Here is a 23,937-nt window from a genome sequence, read left to right as displayed (position 1 = left end):
GCAGGAAATCTCAAGAGTTCAGACAATGCTGGGGGAGGTTTTATTTGGATATGATAAGGGGTTCACAGACTCCCAAGTTTTTAACTCTTTAAATTTGAATTTAAACAAGAGCTGTTGAGTAAATAAACCATCAAATTGCAATTTAAAAAAAAATCACAGTTAAACAATATACAAATGGTCCTTTGTATACACTGCCTTTATAATTTAAAACTATCATGATCAAGCCCCTCTACAGCAGGAGTGGTCAAAGCGTGACTCACAAGCCAGGTGTGGCTCTTTGACATATAATGTGCAGCTCATGGAAATATGTTGCTGGAGGCGCTCCCAAAACCACTCTGAGACACTCCCAATCTCTGCAGCAAGACCAGGAGTGTCAGGATGGTCACAGTCCAGGCTGCGTGATAAGGAGAGGGAATGGGACCTGCAGAGGCACAGAGCGTACAGCAAATGCCGGAGTTGGGTTCTACTTGCTTGGGCTAGGCTACACCACAGCAGAGCGCTACCAATGGAATGTGTGGTGGAAAGGTCGGGCAAATCTGAGGGACCTCTGCAGGCAGTGGCCACTGAGGTCAAGAAGTCGGTTTTGGCCAGGATAGTTCTGCTGAAGCATGTCTGCCCCAGAGACAGGTTGTCTGACCAAGGCAGACATTCTGGTAACGGGGTGGGGGGGGGGGGTGGGGGGGTGGGGAAAGCAAGATGATGGAGATGGGGAGGAGAGGCTGGAGGGGAACTTCAAAGAGGATCTCATCCAGGTGCTAAGCCAGGTCAATGCTGGAGCTAGCAGCAGTGAAAGTTCAGCGACCCTACCAGATGGAGAGTCAGTACCAGGCAGTGCAGAGGTTAGACTGCTCATACCCCAGCAGCCACTCCCCCCCATCCTGTTGGCAACTGAGAAGAGGGGAGTGGAGAGTTGGACAGGAAGGAGCAGAGCTGTAGGCCCCTGGCCCTCACCCTGCTGCAGGAGGCAGCTTTGCTTCATGTCGCTTCCCACATTGTGCACTTGGCTGTGGGTGCTGCAAAGGTGTAGGTATCTACAGAGACCAGTGGAAGCATTGTTCCTGAAGAGAAACACATCAGAAATAGGAGCAGGAATTGTCCATGCAGCTCGTCGAGCCCAGCCCCCACATTCAGTGAGATCACAGCTGATCTGGCTGTGGATCCAGCTCTGCTTTTCCTTTGTAAACCTTAATTCCCCCTTCAATGCAAAAATCTATCTAACTGTATCTTAAATAAATTTAATGAAGCAGCTTCTACTGCTTCCTTGGGCAGAGAATTCCACAGAAAATCAGACAGGATTTTGAAAATATTTGGCATGTATATGTATACTTTTAATGATTGAAACTAATACAAATTGGCAGTTTAAAAACTACATACATGAATAAATATTATTACGTGTATTTCTCTATATACATTTTTTGTAACAAAATATCTGCAAGACTATAAATGTGTATGTAATGTTTTTTCATGACTGGTGGCTCTCAAACATGAAGTTTATTGTTTGTAGCTCTTGGTTAAGCAAATTTGGCCACCCCTGCCCTCGAAGCTTCTCCTTTTTTCTGTCACCATCTTTAAATTTCTGCTATCCCTCCAATTTCAGCCTGCTGTGCATTGCCAGTTTCCTTTGTTTCATCATCAGTGCGGTTATTTTTGGAAAAACCAATGTAATGGCAGGTGAACAAAGAACCTACTTGGAGCATTGAAAAGTCGAGTTAACACAGTCCAGAAGCTGTCCACGAGCTGTTGATAATTTAAAAAAAAAACTCGCAGAGTGTTTTCTAATCATTTAAAATATGCTCTTTGACTGATTAGTTCTCTCTTTTTGCTCTCAATCCGTAAAGAATTTGTACATCAAATCCCACTTCACATGCCTGATTTGAAGACACAAGCCCTAGATTCTTCAGTCTATTTAACTGGGTGCTGTTGCATCCATATATAATCATAATGTAGAATTAGCTGAATTGTCAAGGTCTGTGTTTAAACTTGGTCCTACTAGCCAAAGAGATACTGTGGCACTATGTTCAAGCAATGAAATTTTGAGAAATGAGCAGAACTATTGCTGTCTTCTAGATTTAAAAAAAAACATTGTTATCCCTTTTATTCTTGAATCTTCCAATATAGTAATAAAAATCTGATATGTTCATGACAGGCATACATTTGAAAAAATTGAAATGGCAGTAGGCCATTTGGCCCTTTGTTTCTGCTCCAGCATTCAATAAGTCTGTGTCTGGTCTGTTACCTGTATGCCACTTTCCTGCATTGACCCCTAATATATTAATATCTAAGAATCTAACAAAATTGTTTCAATTTTTTTTAGAGAATAACAGTTTTAAATATGTGGTGACTGTTGTCTCCACAGCCACTTTGGGCAAAGAATTTCAATGATTCATTGCTCTCTGAGTGAAGAAATTTCTCTGTCCTGAATAGATGATTTGTTTTAGGAGATGGTCCTCTGGTTCTAGTCACCCCTGCCGGGGAAAACATCTAACCAGTGAAGTGCATTAAGAATTTTGTGCACTTCTATCAGATCAAAGCTGTAGTATCTCATTTACCTAAAACTAAATATGGTTCACAGTTGCCAGAAATGGATGTATTTTGTTCAAAGCAACAGATGCCCAGTGATTTCAAATTCTGTGTTTTCCAATGCTCTACTCGTAACTAGCTAACCAGTTGGCACTTTAAAATAGAAATGTCTTAGTTGACAGTTAATCGTTGTCCAACCTGGAGTATCTGGGGAATGAGTAAATTTTAACTTTCTCATATGTAAACTTGAATCATTGGTACTAATACTAATTTTGTACAAATAAGAAGCTACAGAAGATGGTGATTGCAGTTCAGAACATCACAAAAGCTCCCTCTCCTTCATCGACTACATTACATCTCCTGCCTTGGTAAGGCAGCCAACATTTTGAAGGACCAACCCCACCCCAGACATATTCTATTCTCTCTCATCAGGGAGAAGATTCAAAACGCACACCAATAGGCTTGAGTGCAATACACTAAAGTGCTGCAGAAACTCAGCAGACCTCGCAGAGGAAACAAAAGAATGTAACCAATGTTTTGGGCTTGAGCCCTTCTTCGAGGTGTGAACTAAAAACAGGCAGGTAACTGAATAAAAAAAATTCAAACTTTGATAAAGGGCTCAGGTCCAAAATGTTGATTATATCCATTTGTTTTCCATGGATGCTGCACAACCTGCTGAGTTTCTCCAACATTTTTGTTTATTGGACTACAATGTCAGCGTCTGCATCTGTTTAACACCAAGAGCTTTAAAAATGGTTTCTTCCATATAGCCATTGGGATACTGAATGAATGTTCTCACCCTGCCCTTGCTGACCCAGGTATAATGTTACATTGATCTTACATCTTGAAAATTTAATTAAGTCTCTTTGGCCATTTAAAAAATAGTGGAGTGTTGCAAATGCTCTCTTAACAATTTCCATCTTCAGTTCCATTGCAACACTCTGGTAATAAACATATTGATGGGTCTTAGAATTTGAGAAATTCCATTGCATAGAGTTAATAATCTCAACATGCTTGAATGGTTGAGGAAGCTTGAGCATCCTTCATGGAGTTCAAATGTATGTGAACTTTGACGATATTGTTATAGAGCTCATTTGTCTTGGATCTAAAAAGGAAGTTAAGCAAGGCAAAGAATCAGTACTGATGTCCTTGAAAGATTCAAAATTATTTTAATGTCCTGTAATAAAACAGAAAATGTGATATTACACAAAATTTCCTTTTGTCTACTGTAAGGCAAAGATTCGCTATCAGCAGAAATTCCCCAGCACCCTTTACAGTCAGAGAAAGAGAAGCAAAAGAGTGCCTCCTTTTATTTCCCCCACCCCCCCCCCGAGAGTCATTAAGTGTCCATGGGTTCACTTCCAGCACTCTCACAGCCACGTAGCCTTCAATCCAAACCATCAGCAACCCAAGCTCCAGATGAAAACCTCTGACTTGATTGAAGTCAATCAATGGGTCATCTCCTCTGCTTCTTCTTAAATGGGGTGGTTTCTCTGTTTCCTGGTGCCCTGCGCCACTCCTCTGCTTTCCTAGGGTCTGCAACTCCTTGTGGCCACTGCTGTACATAGGCACTACATTCTTGAGCCCAGACTGTACAATTGCAGAATTTTAAAATAAACCACCATCAGCTCCTTTAACGAACGGGCTGTTTAAAGCCAATAGCTCAGACAGGACGGTTGGACCCAAAGGGCAGCGCTGTCTCTCTGCTCTTCGCAGGTCTGCACCAGCAGCAGCCGTCCTTTGCAGCAACTCTGGGAGCACCACCATTTATTTTCATGGAGAAGCATGCCTTTTTGCAAACTAAATTGTATGGGCCATATAAATCCACTGTCTCTGTGGAGACCCACAGTCATTGCATTCTTGTAATTTCTTTTTACCTCTTTCCATTTAAGTTCATAATCTAATTTTTTTTAATAGGATTCAGAAGCACAAAATTGCTTCTTTGGTCATCACAAATTCAGACCATTTGCAGTGGCTTTTTATTTAATCATTGCTTCATTAACACTTTGCTTTGAATCCATGTCCTCTTGGAACAGGACATGGCAGTGGGGAACTTCTATTGCTCTTCTTTGAGAACCCTTTTATTTGTTAAATGTAAATTGCAATATCAATTACAGATCAGTTAAACTGTGGAACATGTTTTACTGAAGTAAGTCTTGGTAGTAGCTTGTGATCAGCTGCACATGTTATACATTTACTTTTTACAAGTGTAACTCTGCTGTCAAAGCATTGGATGTGAAAAATACTCTAAGAAGGCAGGAAGGAACCAGCAACACGTTGCAGATCTTGCTTTTTATACAAGGGGATTTTTCCATCACAGAATTAGAGTTGAAATTTGTGCGAGCACTGAATTACACTTGCATTTATGCCTTAAACAGCCACCAATTTGGTCTATGTATCCACATTTACTAAGAAAGATCAGTTCAGATGAATCTCGCTTTCGAGAACTCATATTGCAGCATATTATGGAACATTTAAGTGCCTTTCTAGATACTTTATATATTTGGGATTTTGCCACTATCACCTTTCAGGCAATGTTGATGATGGTAAGTTTGTCAGATACACAACTAAAATGTACAGATATAATGAAATTCTTACTTGTTGCAGCCACATTGGGATGATATACCAACAACAATAGTGTAAATTAAGTTACCTATAGCAATCAAAAAAGGATAACAAATATAAAAGAATAGATAAATATACACAGTTGCATTTGGTGCAAGAAAATTGTGACATTCAATGGTCAATTCTTCCAGTCTAACACTGGGACAATGTTTGTCTCTACAGGACTGTGGCATGGAGCTGAATGATGAGGAGGATTACCGTTGCTATCCATTGGATGGACATTTACTTTGTCATACTTGCCACTTAAAACATATTGACAGTGATACACCTAGCTCCACCTACCTGCCTAAATACTAGGTGCACCAATGACTGTCTTACAACCAGACCATTTCAATTGGTGTTGAAGTTCTGTGATTCAACAGTGGCAAAGAGTAAAGGAAGTCCATTGACAGTCCAAGCAACTTATGTGCATGAGTATCTCTTGGTATCTGAGGGAGTTGATGCAAAACAGGACATCTTTGGCTTTTGATGCATAATACTTCTTCAAAGCTCTTTGAAAATATCGTAATTGATCAGAAAAGGCTGATTCACTATTGAACTCCTGTTTTCCTGAATGTGGTATTGCAGTTGACGATTGCTATACCAGATTTTATTTCAATTAGATTTGCAATGAATATGCCAAGGATTCTTAATTTTTGTGATGCCGCATACGGAGTCATAATTTGTTCTATCTTTTAATTCCTAAGAAAATCTGTAGGGAGTGCAAGATTAAAGTAGCAGACACAAAATGAATATTGAACATTGCCAAAATAAGTGTTCACCTTTGGTGTTATTTTCTAATGAGTTGGGCTCTATGCATTTCAATTGTAAAATGATAATCTGATATAACTGGTTCATATCACACCAAATATCTTGTGTTGGAACAGAATAGTTTTCAGTTGTTCCTGAGTGTGAGTGGCAACAGAGGTTTAAAAAAACTGGCTCTCTCTTGTGTCATGTAACTTCCCCTGAAAATTTTTGTGGATTTTCTCCAGTTGTGATCCTGGGCTCTGATTAAATTATGGAAGCTACCTTTATAACTGATGTTTTCAAGAAATAATTACAATGTTTTAAGAGGGTTCCTTCAATGCTTGCAATGAATTCGATGTATGTTTAATTTGTACCTTTTCATAGTTTTGAGATTTTCTAACATCCTGCATTTTAATCTAATATATATTTGTGCATGTATGTCTGTTTGTTTGTCTGTTCTCCATGCAAATCAATATGGAGCACCCCAGAAATGTCCAAGGAGGTTCAGTTGGGGTACCATTTGATGTTGAATGTCATGACCACATTGAATTTAACCTTTAAGGACATATGAAGTTCAAAAGTTTTTTGACCAGCTTGCACTGACTTGCATTACTATTTATTATACAAGTATTTACAAGCACTGACTTGCATTACTGATTACTATAATTGTGGTAACATTTGATGCTGAATCAACCCCAGTTCAAAATGGGCCCAAAAAAGGGAAGCAAAATCGATAGCTCTTCACAAGCCCATAGAGTTAGTCAAAGGACAAAGCAAGAGACAGCAGAGGAATATCAGTCTCACCTCACTGTTGATACTTCAGAACATATAAGGAGCAAGAAGCAGAAAACAGAACAGCAGCGATACGCCCGTCTCAGTGCTCAGACCTCCAGACAGGCAATGGGGCAGGCAGCGGGAAACAGAACAGCAACACCAGGCCTGCCTCAGGGCTTGGGGCTACAAACAAGGAGCAGGCAGCAAGAAACTGAGGAACATTAAACATTGGCAGGCATTCAATGAGCAGACAAGTCTGCTGAGAAAGAACAAGCAAGACTTCAACCAATGAGGACAAAAGCCACCAGCTGAGTTTTTATTTGGTGTTTTGTTTCAACCATGTAGTCAACAACTGAGTGTTTTATTTCTTGGGCAATGCCAGGTAGCTTGCTAGTGTTCAATAATTTAAATAAACATTTTCCATAGCCAAAAATCTGAGTTGAAAGTGAATAAAATGAGAAGACTGAATTGGTGTTCATAAATTGTCTAAATATGGACTTTTATGCATGCAACTGTCTTCAATGTAAATGGTCCATCCCTTTGATATTAAAAAAAATGCTTTACCATTTGGGTGCTGTTAGATAGGTATGTGCTTTATTCTTACTTTACTTTTTATTTTAATTATTATGCCACCAAAATTCCTCTGAACAAAATATGGGCAGAAACTATTCTGGCAAAGTTTTCTTGTGATTCCTGTTTCATAGACCAAAGTATTCAGCTAATTAAAAGTGGACTCATGAAATATTCATACAATATCCACAGTAACACAGCAGTTATAGCTATGGCAATTTGTATTTAATGAAAAATGTCACAATTGGAGGGGAATGTGAGGTCGGTCATATTTGATTTGATTTCAAAATAAGGAAATCTAAACACAGAAAATCCAATTGTTTTAACCAGAGACATGGAATAAAACTGTAGGTGTTAAAATTCTAAATGACAGACAATGCAGCAGATCATGCCAAACTGCTGAAACTGATTTGAAACAATAGAAACATAAAACTGTACAGAACAGAAAACAGTCACTTCAAGTCTGTGCCAAACGATTATTCTACCTTGTCTTACTGACCTGCATCTGGACCATAGCCCTCCCATCCATGTACCTGTCCAAATTTTTCTTTAATAGTAATATAGACCCTGCATTTACTACTTCAGTTCACAGCATGTTCCACACTCTGTGAAGAAGTTGCCCCTAAACTTTTCACCTTTAACCCATGTCCTCTGTTTCGTATCTCACCTAATCTCAGTGGAACAAGCCTATTGCATTGAATCTGTTTATACCCCTCATAATTTTGTGTGCCTCTATCAAATATATGCTCATTTTTCAACTCTCAGGGAAATAAAGTCCTAACCTAACCTTTCCTTGAAGTCTTGGCAACATCCTAGTAAATCTCTGCACTCTTCCATCTTTCTTATAGTTAGGTGAATAAAACTGCACACAATACTCCAAATTTTACCTCAGCAATGTCTTGCACAACTTTACAACATCCCAACATCAATATGCCAAAAGCTCTCTTTACAACTCTATCTCTGTGGAGTTAGGGTGTTGTAAGCAATTAATATGTGGTAGATAGTGGTGAGGGGGTTAAGTCATATAGGGAATGATTGAGGAAGGAGTGCAAAGAGTGGCAGTAGTGAGGGAAGAGATAGATCTTGCATTTTTTCCTCAGCAAGAATCCAATGGGCCACATAGCATCTGGACACTTAAGTAAATATTTCAGATTGGTGACCTTTTGTTTATGTTTGGCTGGATTCAAAATTCATTTTTCATTATTACATCTTTCATATGTTTTATTAATTAATGTCCCAAGCAATGTGTATGCAGATGATGGCCAGAAATATCCTTGCTACTTGCACAGCCTTGTGTAACACTACATGGATTTTTGTTCTGCATAGAAATGATTTTTAGTCCAGTGAAAGTGGATATTCATTCTTTCATATCAGAATTTGTCATGAAATTCAGTATTTTACATCATATATATATATAAAATGTTAAAATAGTGCACGAAAAGTAAGGGAGTGTCTTTGGTTCATTGATTATTCAGGAATCTGATGGCAGTGGGGAAGAAATAGACTATAGGCTTCTGTACCTTTTCCCTGATGGTGGCAGAGTGAAGGGTGGTGGGGATCTTTGAGGCTAGAGGCTGCTTTTTTAAGACACCATCTCATGTAGATGTCCTTTGTGGAGTGAAGTCTGGTGCCTGTGATGTTGCAGGCTGAGTTAACAACCCTCTGGAGTTTATTTTCCTGAGAGTTGATGTTTCCATGCCAGGCAGCAATGCAACCAGCAAGAATGCTCTCCACGGTACACTTGTAGAAGTTTTGTGTCTTCAGTGACATACCGAATCAAACACCTCAAATAGTCGCTGGCGAGCCTTTTTTTGTAATTGCATCAACGTGGATGGTTCAGAACATCCTCAGGAATTTGAAGTTCTTGATCCTCGCTACTACTGAGCCCTTGAGGACTAGGTCGTGTTTCCCTGACTTCCTCCTGAAGTCTGCAATAATCTGGGTTTTGCTGAAGTTGAGCACAAGGTTGTTGTTACACCATTCAACAAGCTGATCTATCTCCCTCCTGCACGGTTCCTCATTGCCATTTGTGATTCTGCCAACAACTGTGGTGTCATCAGCAAACTTTTAGATGCCATTGAAATTGTGTCTGGCCACAGTCATGGATGGATAATGAGTAAAGCAGTGGGCTAAGCACGTATCCTTGGGGTGCGCCTGAAGTGATAATCAGTGAGGAGGAGACATTTCCAATTCATACTGACTGGTCTGATGAGAAAGTCAAGGATCCAGTTGCAGAGGAGGGTACAGAGGCCTTGAGTTTGTAGCTTCTTGACCAGCACTGAGGTAATAACGGTATCGAAGGCTGAGCTTTAACATATTCTCACTTACACTCATACCTATGTCCATGATGTTGCTGCTCCATATGTCAAATTTTGGCTGCTTTTGGAATTTAATCTCTCACCATTGGTAACTGTATCTTAAGCCTCACATGACATGAGTTCTAGAATTCCAAATTGTAATTCTTCTGTATCACGTCTCTTCTGAAATAGGCTATTTTTCTTCATGCAACATTCATTGCCCATCCCTAATTGCACTTACGAAGGTTCACCTTTATGAACTGCTATATTCTGTGATGAATGTGTACTCACAATATCTTAGAGTTCCAGCATTTACAGTAGATTTCATAGCAACATAGGAAGAGCAATGCTTTCACAAGTGAGGATGGTGTGCAAACTAGAGGGTAACCTCCCTAATTTTTATGTGCCCATTGCTCTTCTGATTTGTGACAGGTCATAAGTTTGGGAAGTGCTGTCAGCATAGGGTGGTGAATAAGTACAGATTATTTTCCTTTGAATGGTGTTGCTTGGAAATTGCTGGAGCAGTTCAATGACATCCAGGCAAACGCAGAGTATTCCATCATCATCCTGCCTTGTCCCCGTAACTGTCAAAAGGCTGTGTGGGGAGGGTTGTCAGGAGATAGTCATCAACAGCAGAAAATATTGCCTGTTGTTGCAGCCATGTGTGCTGGTCACTCAATGTTAAGTGAGATTTATTTGCTGTGGAGTTGTAAATTGTGCAATGAGCAGTTTTTTCAATCACAAAGAAGGATCAATGGCCATTGATAATAGTGGAAAGTCTTTGCCTCGAGAACTCCTGTAATGATGACTGATGAGTGGGTTGACTGATCTTTAAGAACCACAAAATATGATCTTTGGGATGTTTACCCCATTTTGCCCATTGGCTCCAGTTCTACCTGAGCAGCTTGATGTCAGAAATAAAACACAAAAGTCTGCAGTCAAGGTCGTCAGCTCTTTGGTTTATGTTCATGCCGAGGGCTGGAGCCGAATGGACCCGGCAAAACTCGAATTGGGAATAAGTAAACAGGATTTTGGAGTCGGTATCATTGCTTAGTGGGACTGTCATGTTGCCTTCCATCCTTGGCTGATAATCAGGTGATTGGGTGGTAATTAGTAGATGTAATTTTTTTATTTGATAATTTTTGACTCATTTATAAATGTTATGAATATGACCCAATAACTTGTGACAAATACTGAATCTTTTCAGCGTGCCAACATTTTGAGTGAATAATCCGTTATTGGAACTGGAAAAGTGTTAAAACGAACGTGTTAAATTGGCAGAGGAAAGATCAGAGGTGAATGCATAAGGGTTCAGAGTTTACCAAAGCTGTCAAGGTTACAACTTTAAAACAGACAGTTGGAGAAAAAGAGGAAAAATGATACACGTATGTGAAGAGAAAGAAAAAGCAATGATATGATATTAAATTCATTCCAATGGCTGTCAGGTCACTTGGCAAAATATGAGCTGTCGTGACTCAAGCTTCCGTGGACCGTGAGGTCAACGTGTGGGCTGGTTGAAGACATGAATTAGAGTGGGACAATTTTAGTGATTCGGAGTTCATGGTCACCTTTGCCAATTGAATAGAGATGTGAAGGGCGGACAGGAAATTTCTCCAATGGAGAGACCAAATTCTTAGCCCTGAATGCAGAGCATCCGGTCGGAAGAAGCACAGGCGAATTCCTGCTCCAGTTGCCACGATTCCTGCGAACTCTGTTCGCAACAGCACTTCCACGCGACTGCAACCTCCCGTTCCACTCTCCTCTTCATGACCCCGCACCTTCCCGAGCGGATCCATCCAGCGAACGAAGCCCCAAAGGGATGAAAACAATCCACTTCCACCTTTCGCAAGCGTCATCCCTGTTCTCGCCACCTCGCTCCGGTTTTGAACACGCGTGTGCGTGATCCTTGACCCGAACCATCCGAGGCTTGGCCGCCCGCCCTGTTCAGGGCTCGGCTTGGTTCAAAATGCAATGAGAGCCAGAGGCACGGGCTTCGATGAGCAACGTGAACAGGTCTGAAATGTTTTAACTAATTCAACTCGATCGCTTTTATTTTGCCGACTCTTTGTCCCTGGGAATCTTCGCCGCGCACCGACGGCTCAGCCCCAACCGACACGTCACGGCGTTCAGGGGTCAGAGGTCGAGGCCGGAGGCGGAAACGGCAAGATGGCGGCGGCCGCGTACGAAAACTTGAAGCTGTGAGTGAGGGTGAATGAAGGGGATGGGAACATCGAGGAGAGGTTGGAGGGATAGGTACTAGATCGCAAGGAATGTGAAGGGACTTAGGAGATGGAACTCGTCTGAAGGTGGGGATTTGAAGAAAGGGGTATGGGGAAGGGCAGGGGGTATGGGGAAGGGCAGGGAGTATGGGGAAGGGCAGGGGGTATGGGGAAGGGCAGGGGGTATGGGGAAGGGCAGGGGGTATGGGGAAGGGCAGGGGGTATGGGGAAGGGAGAAAGGGGTAGGGGAAAGGGAGATGGGAAAGGGAGAGGAGTAGGGGAAAGGGCAAGGGGGAATGGGGAAGGGCAAGGGGGGAGGGGAAAGAAGGGGGGTGGGAAGGGAGAGGGACAAGCGGGTGGAAGGGAGAGGGGAAAGGGTAAGGGGGGTGGGGAAGAGAAAGGGCAAGGGGGGAAGGGCAAGGGGTGGGGAAGGGGTATGGGGTGAGAGGGAAGGGGGAAAAGGGTGGGGAGGCAGATGTACAGGGGATAAGGGAGGGAGCAAAGGATAGATTCCTGAGTAGAGGTTAAGTGTGGGATGGAAGCTTTCCACATAGAGAGGCATCCAGCTAATTCTGATATCTTATGTAGTAGCAAGTTGTAGCCTGACAGTTATTTGGAAGTGGGTTATGATCAGTTTTTCATGCAAAAGGAGTTAAGTGAGTTGAATCCTCCTTTGCAATTGAATTAGATTTGAGGGCATTGGGGTCATGGAGGTTGGGTGACTGATCATGAGATGGCTAATAAATTCATCTTAATCTGCTTTTTTTTTAAAAAGTATCTAAATGTTATTACCTGTGTATTGAGGGGTTTGCTAACTTTATTCCTAAGGGCAAATTTTGATTACTAGAATAATATCCATGAATAATACATCAAATCTGGCTTCTGTCACTTCACTCCTCAACCCCCAACAAAATTTAAAAATAATTTCTCTGAACCAACCTAGTATTTCTCCATATATATTTAAAAACTTCAATTAAATCATCTAACTTTTAAGGACCAGAGACAGAGAACTGCATTTATTTTTGGAGCCTAATTTAGTGCAACCTTGTCACAATAGCCTTGGGCTTCAGAAGCTCGTGTTCTCAAGAGGGATGGACTTGCTGGCAAGACAGTCAATAATTGTTAATTTCGCTCTGTGAGATAATGGATTGGCAGGCATCAGAACTTAAAATTTTCACACAAGAATTTGAGAATACAAAATGAAGTTGAGATCAAGCCAAATTTGTTGAGGAAGTGTAGTGCATTTGATTCCATCATGCTTTGTTTTGTTCTCATTCTTTAAAAGTTGCTTCAGTATCCTTGGATATCTATCTACAATTGTTGTGGTGTTGAGAACTTTGTCAGCATATTGTTTCTTTTTATGAAACTTTAGAAATAGTCTTTCAATTGCATTGAGACTTGTTCACACCCCTCTGTGAAAGCTGCATCTCAAGAAGCATACATCAGAATTGTTGACTAAAGCAGTGGTTCTCAACCTTTTTCTTTCCACTCACATGCCACTATCCCTATGGTATCAGTGCTCTGTGATTACTAAGGGATTGCTTAAGGTGGGAAATGAAGGTTGAGAATCACTGCTGTAGGCCTAATTGTTACTGAAATATTTTGCTTGAGAAAAATTGTCTTTGGTCCATTTCCTTTGGAGTTATGAAACCGTGCGTATAACGAATCAATTAGGTATGATTAAAACTGGTTTTCAAACTTTTTCTTTCCACCCACATACCACCTTAAGCAAACCCTGACTAATCACAGAGCACCGATGTCATAGGGAATACTACATGGGAACAACTAGCTAAAGGGATCTGATCTTAAAACTAATTCAAAAATGAGCACATTTTACCTCTGGATTACAAATTGGAACTTTGCATTCTCCAATAAACTGTCGTGGTTGAGGGAATTAAAACTTTTGAGGCTGAGAATGATAAAGCTCTTTTTACTGAAGATGCAAGGTTTGGAATAAAGCAGTACATGAAATGCACTGCCGGCAACAGGGGTGGAGTCAGGTACAATAGAATTAAAGCATAGGTCAACTATGGATGAGGAGAAACTGCTTTTCTCAATTGTAGTAAGTCTGGAATTCACAGCGTAAAGAAGCTGTATATTTTGCCTCATTGAATATATTTAATACAGTTAGATTTTTTGCAGTGTAGGGAAATTGAGTTATGGGCAAAAGGCACATAGATGGAGTGGAGTCCATGGTCATATCAGCCATGATCTTATTGAATGGTGGAGAAGGCTTGATGGGCCAGATGATCTTAATACTTCAGGTAGTATCTAACCAGAACACAATATAATTGTGTAAGGACATCTTTAGTCGTGTTCTCAAATCCGACTATAATGAAAATTTAATCAATGAATAGTTACTTAATGATCTCATAAATAAATAAGCCTTTAATTGCAAATCCCTTTTAACAGTTAACGGGCAATTTTAAAGATAAAGTCTTTATTGGTGGCATGGTTGTGGTAGTGGTTAGTGCAACACTGTTACAGCGCCAGCGATCAGGGCAGGAGTTTGAATCCCATGCTGTCTTTAAAGAGTTTGTACATTCTCCCCATGTCTCTGAGTTTTCCCCAGTGGCTCCAGTTTTCTCCCACCCTTGGAAATGAGGTCAGTTGGGTATAATTGGCCGGCATGGGCCATGCTGTATGTCTAAATTTTAAAATTTAAGTAAAAAATTGTGGCTTCTGGAAATCTGAAATAAAAACTGAAAATGCTATATATATTCAGTCAAGCATTCACAGATGATGCCTGATCCATCGAGAATTTCCAGCATTTTATGTTTTTTTATATTGTAGCAATTTGATTACCCATCCCTGTTGAAATGCATAAATACAGCAGGCAATTTACACAGATCAATATTAGTGAAAATCAGCGTGACAGTAACAGGGATAAATATTGACAGGATACCAACAAAACCTCTCTTGGTCACCTTTGAAATGATGCAGTGGAAATGTTTTATATCCATCTTACTGGGCAGACAAAAGATGGTTCTTAGTAATCTATATAGCACCTTTGTTTATTTTGGAGTATTTCCTTCTTGGCGAAAGTTTGGGCTTTAAAGCATTCGGGCATTTTTATGTCAAAAGCAAGCGTTTATTTTTAGTCAATTTTCTGGAATTTTTGACGGCTCTTTAATTTGAAAATGATTTGTAGACAAACAAGTGACCAGCACTGTCATTTGATGACCTCTGAAGACATATAACATTGTATCAAACATTTTATAGCTTTTGAAATATTGCATATTATTTCCAATTGCATATCTTTTTGATTTCTACCTTTGATATGAGAGGTGATGTAAATCTTATCTGTAAATGCCTGGAGGATGAATATTGTATTACAAAATCATTTTGCCAGTCAGTAGAGTATTTTAAATAAATAGAATAGCATAGATGCTGGGATCCTGAAATGAGAACAGAAAATACTAATTTGGGAATTCTTCCCCACACCCCAATCTTATCTTTTCATCTTTAAACTCCAAGACCTGGACCTCAGTACCCCACTGTGTAAGTAGATCTTGGATTTCTTCACCTCCAGACCTCAATCAGTACAGATTGGCAAAAATATCTCCTCCACAATTTCCAATCATTACCAGAGCACCACAGGGCTGTATTCTTATCCCCCTGCTCCACTTGCTTTACACTTGTGACTGAGCGGCTCAGTACGACAATAGCGCCATCTACAAATTTGCTTATGATTTCACGGGAGTGGGTTGTGTTTTGAATATACGCTTGTATCCATATGAAGTCGTCTCGTGTGTGTGCGCACGTGCGCTGTGGGGAACCATTTTAGATTACAAATAAAGGTTGAGTTAAACAATACGTCTCCGCGTGCTAGTGTATTACTAAACATAGAATACACAACAGATTGGAGATGAGGATCGTAATGAGTTGCCTTTACACTCTAAGCATTAAGAGAAGATTTAAAGAAGAAACACAAAGCAACCACAGCAATGAGCCCCACAGGTTCAGCAGTCATGAACAAATTGTTGCACGGGATAAATGTGGGAGGCTTACAACAAACAAACATCAGTCTGTGCCAAGACAAGTATCTATTTATGGTACCTTCCCTAGCATATTTGGGATTTACTATTAATAATAAAAAGTTTGATTGGATACCACTGTACTGAGGCCATCCGCAGAGCACCCTACCCATCCAATAAAGCTGAATTGCAATCATTCCTGGGTTTGGTTAACCATTATCGGAAGCACATTCAAAATATGTCAACGCTATGCAGCCCGCTGAACCAATTGTTAAGAAAAGAACAGAAATGGCACTGGAACGAAGAGACAAGTAATGTGGTTGATCGTTTAAAAGAACTGCTAACGTCAAATGACAACCCAGAAAATGAGGTGATCCTTGCGGTTGCTGCTTTGCCTTTGGGCTTAAGGACAGTGTTATCACAGGTGATGGAAAAAGGGAAACAAATGGTGGTTTATGCCTCCCGGTGATGGCTTGTGAACATAATTATGCACAATGAGAAAAAGAAGGACTCGTCATAATATTCAGTGTCAAACAATTGCACCAATACTAATATGGTAGAAAGTTTACCTTGGTAAAAGACAACAAACTACTGAGTTTGATTCTAGGCCCTAAAAAGGGGATACCAGTGCGATATGCATCAAGAATTCAAAGGTGGGCCATGCAGTTCACCCATATGATTATGATTTGAAACCTAAACCAGCAACACAAAATGGCTATGTTGATGCCCTATCTCGTTTACCTCTACCTGAAACTGAACATTTAGTTGAGATAATTAAATAGCTGGCAGAAGTTACAGCTATTAATAAAGAACATCTTCAGTCCTTACCAATTACAGCAAAGATTATCAGCAAATAAGTGCGGAAAGAAGTTATACTGTCAAATGTCCTATATTTCACATTAAATGGGTGGCCCGAGGCCAAAGCTATTTCTCCCAAACTGAAATCTTATTATACATTATGCAATGAAATATCAATTGAAGAAGGTTGTTTATTATGGGGGACTAGGAGAATCATTCCTACAAAATGGCAGGCTGCCATGTTATCAGAGCTCCACAATAATCACTCAGGGATGGTTTGAATGAAAGCTTTGGCATGTATACATATCTGGTGGCCATCAATGGACATTGATATTAAACAAACAGTGAGAAGAATGTTGTATTTGTCAGGAGATGCATCTCAGGTTGAAGCTAACTCATAGAAATGGCCATTGTAATCATGGCACAGATTTCGCTGGTCCCTTTATGGGAGAAAACTTCCTTATTGTTGTTGATGCACACTCTAAATGGCCAGTAATGTTACACATGAGAACAACAACAACAAACCAGACAAATGAAAGACTACGAAATTTGCATCATATGGATTACCAATAGAACTAGTCTCTGATAATGGGCTGCAGTTTGTATTTGATGCTTTTAAGGTATTCCTACGTAATAACAATATACGACACATCAGCATCCTACCACCCAAGCATGAAGTGGAATGTTTTGTGCAAACTTTTTTTTAAAAGCCCATGAAAGCTAATAAGTTCCTAAACAATTTTCTATTAGCAAATAGAAACACGCCACATTCTACTACCAAACAAACACCAGCAGAATTGATGTTTGGGCGAGACTTAAGGACAAGACTTTCCACACTGCACCTTAATATTGACTTTTGCATTGAACAATCCACGTTTCCAAGTAAACCTACCAGATCTCTGGAAGTTGGAGAGCAAGTACTAGAATAGGACTACCGTGACAATAGGGGGCCATGGGTAAGAGACTTGATTCTTAAAAAACTGAATCCCTGTTTTTAATTTCACATGGGGGAACAAAAATATGGAAACTCCACATTGACCAGTTAAGAGCAGTGAATGATCCAGTGGCCGCACTCACTGCTTGTGATTCCAACGAGTTTCCATTGTGGGTTCACCCCAACAACAATGTTCCAGGAATATCTTCAGAAGCTGATTTCCCCCTCGATGCTCAACACGGCAATCCTACACTACATCCTGCTCAGCAGAGCAGTCCTATGCCACGTTCAAATGGTGCTCACCAAAGACAAAGTTCACAATCCTTACCACCAACTGAGGAAGAAGTACTGCCCAAAATAGACAGAGACCGGGAAGTCACAAAGGCTCCCAGTGAATTCTACCTCGCCGAGAATATTAAAAAGGGAAAGACATCCTCCAGAATGCCTGAGGGATTTTGTAACAGTGACTTGGCTGCTTAACATGTCATATTTACATTGTAGTTTAATTGTAATTTGCCCTATTAGTCCAAGTAGTTATTGTAGTTTGTATAAGTGCTGACTGTTATTTTCACCGTCCATATGACATCATCACATATATATTGTGTGCTGCAGGAAACAATTTTAGATTGGTAATAAAGGATGAATGAAACATCACAGCTGCATTTGCTAGTGTATTTTTGGTACAAAAAGAGGCAATGAGTCAGCATACAGGAGAGACGATGAAAACTTGGCTTAATGGCGTACTAACACTAACCTTGCACTCAATGTCACCCAATACAAGGAGCTGATTGTGAACTTTATGAAGGGAAAACCAGAGGTGTATGATCCCCATTAGGGGATCAGGGGTGGAGAGGTGAGCAAATTTAAATTCATGCGAGTCACTATCTCGTAGGACCTTTCCTGGGCCCAAAACTAATATCACCATGAAGAAAGTACATCAGCGCCTCTACTTCCACAGGAGTTTCCAGAGGTTTGGTATGACATTGAAAACCATAGTAAACTTCTACAGATGTGTGGTGGAAAGTGTGCTGACTAGCTACATAATGGTGTGGTATGGGAGTACCAATACCTCTGAGTGGGAAGCCTTGCAAAAGGCAGTGGGCACAGCCTCGTACATCACAGGCAAAACTCTCCCCATCATCGATTTAAAAAAAAATCTATTTGAAACGCTGCTGTTGAAGAGGAGCAGCAAAGATCCACACCACTTGGGACATGCTTTGTTCACACTGCTGCCAGCAGGCAAGATTTTTCAGATTTATTGTCAGAGCATAACATTTATAACATCACGTAGAACCCTGAGATTCCTTTTCCTGTGTGCGAGGTAGAATTACCACTTATTGGTAATACGAAAAAAACTGTACACAATGTGCACATGTAAACAAATAAAGAATTGTAAACAAACTGAATATTTAATACAGAGAGGGAAAAAATAAAGTGCAAAAGTAAGAATCCTTAAATGAATCCCTGATTGAGTTTATTGTTGAGGATTCTGATGGTGGAGGGGTAGCAGCTATTCCTGGACCTAGTGGTGCGAGTCTTGTGGCACCCATACCTCTTTCCTGATGATAGCAGCGAGAAGAGAGGGTGTGCTGGGTGGTGTGGAAAGAGGTATGGGTGCCATAAGGCTCGTACCACCATATTCAGTAATGGTTGCTACCCTCCACCATCAGACTCAACAACAAACTCAGAGACTCATTTAAACACTCTTGAATTGCATATTATTTATTACTGAATATTTATTTCTATTTCTGTATTGCAGTTTGTTTACATTTATTTCTTTACATTTCTCTCTTTTGTATATGTATCTTGAATATAATTTTTATATCACCAAGAAATGGTAATTCTGCCTCACCTGCAGGAAAAAAGAATTTTATGGCTGTATGTGATATCATATATGTACTCTGACAATAAATCTGAACTTTGAAACCAATTTTACTCTTTTCCTGTTTTTGAAAAAGAGCATGATGAGGAAAGTTAATGGCACCTGACCACCTTGTGCTATTGATTTTAATTATGTAAATAGAGATGTGTGTGGTCAGACATACAGATATAACACAGTAACAGGCCCTTTTGACCCCATTCTCTCCAAATATCCCAATTAACCTACAACCCCCTTACAATTTGAAGGGTGGGAGGAAACTGGAGCACCCAGAGGAAACCCACGGAGACACAGGAGAACGTACAAACTCCTTACAGACATTGCCAGATTCCAACACTGGTGCTGTAACAGACTCATCGAAAGTCAAATGGAACATTGAATTTGACATGAAAGCTCGGAAATTCTCAGAAATGATTGTGTTTGACTAATGTACAATTAATTCCAAGGAGAAATGCAGATATATTTTGTTAGTCATTTTCAGGATATGGAGGTTGCTGCCAAGTTTGCTATTTAGTTGCCTTTGAAAAATCAAATCGACTGTGGTGAAGGTAGTGACAGATTATAAACACAATAACTAATGTCAGCACCAATTCTTGTGGTACGCTGCCAGTTATCAGAAAAACTGTCTTCCATCACCAACCTCTGCCTCCTATCAACAAACCAATTTTAGACCAATGAGCTTTAACCTTCTGGGCCAGTCTACCTTTTCAGAAGCTTATTAAAGCCAATGTAGACAATCCTACTACCTTTGTTATCTTCTTAAAAAACTCAATCAAATTAGTGAGATAAAATTTCTACCTCACAGTGTGGTGCTGACTCTCTCCCTAATCAGTCTCTGCTTTTTCTAATATATATAAATTCTGACAATTTCCCAATCACAGGCTCACCACCCTACTGTTTACTGGTTTGTCCTTTAGCATTCCTCATGCTTTCTGACACCTCACATGTGGCTAACAAAAAGAGGCAAAAGTCCAGCGGTTTTTTTTTCCCCTTCATGCCAACCCTGCTTCCCTCCACCGCGCTCCCCCCCCACACCTGATTTTCAGTGTTCTGGGATGATCTCGTGCAGTCTGGGGACGTATTCATTCTTGTGTGTTCCAAGAAAGCGAACAACTTCACCATCTTAATACCAAAATGTTCCAGAGGGTCATCTATCTTCCTGAGCTCCACATCCTTCTCCTTGGCAAACAGATAGGATCAAGGAAACAGACAGCAGAGGAAAAGGGCCCATCTCATCCACGCCGATTATGATGTCAATCTATGTGAATCCCATTTGCCCATATTAGGCCCATATTCCTATACTTTTAATCATGTGAGGTGTCATGGATGTTGGTGGTGAGGGATTGGACCAGGGGAGAAAAGATAAAGTCAAGGTATGATGAAACTATTTGGGTGGGCAAGAGGAGGCAGAAATGATGGATCTACTCAGATGGTTTGGTTTGTGTATCTTGGGTAGAAGGTAGAAGTGAGCAATACAGGGATGGGAGACAATGAGGTTGGCTGCCATGGGAAGAAGGTGGCCAGAGGTGATGGTGTTGGAGATGGTGGGGTCCTGTGAGATCCACAGTAAACACTTCCTTGCTTCCCATAGTAACCACAGATAGGCACCTTCAAGCTCCAAGGATTTATCCACCACAATATGTGCCAATATCTCCAACACTTCCTCCCGGTTAAATTGTGTAATTGGGCAGCACAAAGCTCATGGGCTGGAAGGGTAGATAGGATGAGGTATCTGAGATCTGACTGGCCTTGGCAAGGTATAGGTCAGTGTGCCAGACCACAACAGTACTACCCTTGTCTGTGAGTTTGAAGGTGAGGTTGGGATTGTTGCGTTGAGGAAACTGAGTATGCAGAAAAATTTGGAAGTAAAGAGAATGGGCAAAGAGGTGGTCAGAATGAAGTGTAGGAAGCATATGGTAATTTATTTCCCATCATGTAGCTTCCTGGCTATGGTAAGGTTCAACTTTGATATTTTTCTCATGTCACTCCAGTAACTTTTCAAAATTATTTTTAGGCACACAACACCAGAAAAGTTCTACTTTGAGGCTTGTGATGATGGATCCAATGATGTTCTCATGATCGACCGGGTCTCTAATGAAATCACTCTTGGAGGTAAGATGTGTGTTTGAATAAGTATAAATTTGCTTTGGGCAAGCATCAATATTTTTAATGTCTGAGGTGGCTAGGATCAAGGGTTACATTCTTAGAACAAGGGGTTCAAGAAGATACAAGAAATGTTTTCTCCCAGAGCATGGTTAATTTTAAAAAAAAATTGAATTTAGAGTTACAGCACCGTAATAGGCCCTTCCAGCCCATGAGCTCTGTGCTGCTCAATTACACAATTTAACCTGGAGGAAGTGTTGGAGATATTGGCACATATTGTGGTGGATAAATCCTTGGAGCCTGAAGGTGTCTATCTGTGGTTACTATGGGAAGCAAGGAAGTGTTTTCTGGGGATCTTTGTTAATCATAGGTGAAATAAAGGTAGACAGGGGAAAAGCTGATGATGGTCCCCTATTCAGAAAGGATAGTAGGAGTAAGCCAGGAAACTAAAGGCTGTAAACTTTGCATCAAACATTTTTTTTTTAATTAATAAAATTTCTCAACAGGTGTTAATCATCCTGTTTAGAATTGTACGCAGATATCTTCCTTCTGTCATCTGACGTTTTTTTTTTGAGGAGTTAACTGTTGTGTTGAGAATCGGTTCAACAGGTTCAAAAAAAGTCAAGGATGAACACGTGTTATCGACAAACAGTGGTTTTTATTTACACACAGGGGAACTCAAAAGGACACGCATTCACCAGCTGATGTACACAGTAATAAAACACAAATAACTACACATAAGGTGCAAATAAATCGCTGCTAAACATTCTCAGCTCCAGATTGAGAGCACAAGAGTTAAAAACGCAATGACTGCCACCTCTCTTTCTCTTAATCTAGCAGTCACATCACACTAATAAACAGTAAATTAATGCAACTAACAAGTATATCAAACGAAACTTGTCTCCAGCATTGCCCATGGCTCAGGATCTGGGATAGGCCCATTGTAGTTGGCCCTATAGAGCTGCCCATGGCCTGCAGCTTGGAGTTCAGTGATGGTCTCCATGCAGCAGCAAGAACACAGAGAGAGAGAGAGAGAGAGAGTCAGAGAATCTCTACGTGTTGCTTTTCAATGCAGGGCCTGTCCACGTGACCTGCGAGGACCAATTGCGTGTCTCAACTGTGGGGAGATCTAACCATTGATTGGCAGGTGATGTAACATCTGACTAGGTTCCATCCGGAGTGGTCACATGACCCTTCGCACTTCGCGCTATATTCCAACCTTTTATTTCCACCCATGTACCCTCTGAGTAATCACAGAGCAACTATTGGCATAGGGAATACTTAAAGTGGTATGTGAGTGGAAACAAAAAGGTTAAGAACCACTGATTTACCCCCCCAGGGAGCACCCATCTTTGCTGGGATGTCGGCTGCAGAGCATCTCGTGCTAGGATACTGTTCCTGCTCAAACTCCCACCGATTGCTCAGACCACTGCTGGTTGAACAGTCTGCACATACCTTCGCAAGACCTGCTCACCATTTGGGGACTCATTCTGCAAGTCAGCACTTTGAATTGGCCAGATTGTTTACAGGAAGACCTGCCCTAGAACCATCCATACCATCGAGGGTCGCCAGATGTGTGGGGTAAAGTTGGTTGGCAATCATTGCCTTCCTAATACAGAAATATGAAAATGTGCTGAGCTGGACAGTTTCCCGCCAGAATCTCATTTTTCAGTATTGGGATGGATCGGTGTTCACGGCTGGACTCTGGTAATGATGAAGTTGTTGGCTCTGTCGGCGTATTCATCAGCCACGCTTCCCACCATCTCTTCCAGCATCTATAGATGAGTCATCCTGTGAATGAAGGAAATGGTGTGTGTGTATGCACGTCGTTCCTGTTTCCCCTGGTAATTCCCTCATTGCATATCTCCCAGTCCATGCGCTACAAACCTCTCTGCTTCTCAGTGCCCCTTTTGTGGTCAGAAAATTTGCCACCTCGCCACGAGACACACAACTGGGAGTCCACACATAACTGGAAGTCATGCACACATGATGGTTTTCCCACTCCATACACTTCAAACCCCCCCCCCCACTCCCCCTTCTCTGCCCCTTTCCCGGCCATGAGGCTCGACATTCCACCTGACTACCTCTTAGTAGGGGTGCGCCATGGGACAAAAATGTAATGGAGTCCACACACATGATGGTTGCAGGGAAAGGTTAAATTGGTTAGTATTGTACAAAAACATAAAAACTGCATGGATCCTTGAACCCTGCCTGCAGCACCAAATGCTATGTTGACCATAGGTTCGATGGGTTCAAAGAGAATCAAAGCTGGACTAATGTTATCAACAAACAGTGGTCTTTACTTACATACAGGGGAACTCACAAAAGGGCACACATTCACAGACTAACATACACAGCAACAATATACAAATGACTACTCATTGGGTGCAAATAAGTCGCTGCTAAACATTTGCAACTTCCGATTGGAATGCAAGAGATAAACACAATGCCCACTACCTCTCTCTCTATCTAGCAGGCACAGCACACAAATAAATAGTAAATTAATGACAAC

At 40.9% G+C, this 23,937-nt stretch overlaps 2 protein-coding genes across 12 annotated transcripts in view; both read left to right on the top strand.

Annotated features, from left to right (window-relative positions):
• Nucleotides 1–7,214, top strand: part of limd1a (LIM domains containing 1a) — a 75,368-nt gene extending 68,154 nt beyond the window's left edge. For 8 of the 9 annotated variants that reach the window (XM_069911549.1, XM_069911531.1, XM_069911502.1 and 5 more), the window contains one exon: nucleotides 5,308–7,214. In XM_069911549.1, the coding sequence (XP_069767650.1) occupies nucleotides 5,308–5,442 (135 nt within the window). In that variant the 3' untranslated portion in view covers nucleotides 5,443–7,214. Of the gene's footprint in view, nucleotides 1–2,952; nucleotides 3,339–5,307 lie in introns of all 9 variants that reach the window. The other variant, XR_011348851.1, reaches the window with a different exon arrangement.
• Nucleotides 7,215–11,059: 3,845 nt separating this feature from the next.
• LOC138749713 (phosphatidylinositol-3-phosphatase SAC1-like) overlaps nucleotides 11,060–23,937 on the top strand; it is a 65,397-nt gene continuing 52,519 nt past the window's right edge. The window contains exons 1-2 of one of the 3 annotated variants that reach the window (XM_069911482.1): nucleotides 11,060–11,528; nucleotides 21,337–21,434. In XM_069911482.1, the coding sequence (XP_069767583.1) occupies nucleotides 11,512–11,528; nucleotides 21,337–21,434 (115 nt within the window). In that variant the 5' untranslated portion in view covers nucleotides 11,060–11,511. Of the gene's footprint in view, nucleotides 11,714–21,336; nucleotides 21,435–23,937 lie in introns of all 3 variants that reach the window. The other 2 variants (XM_069911474.1, XM_069911490.1) reach the window with 2 other exon arrangements.

Source organism: Narcine bancroftii, chromosome 1 (assembly GCF_036971445.1).
Source record: "Narcine bancroftii isolate sNarBan1 chromosome 1, sNarBan1.hap1, whole genome shotgun sequence".
In the NCBI taxonomy this organism is placed as follows: domain Eukaryota; kingdom Metazoa; phylum Chordata; class Chondrichthyes; order Torpediniformes; family Narcinidae; genus Narcine; species Narcine bancroftii.
This window is presented reverse-complemented; position numbering and strand designations above follow the sequence as displayed.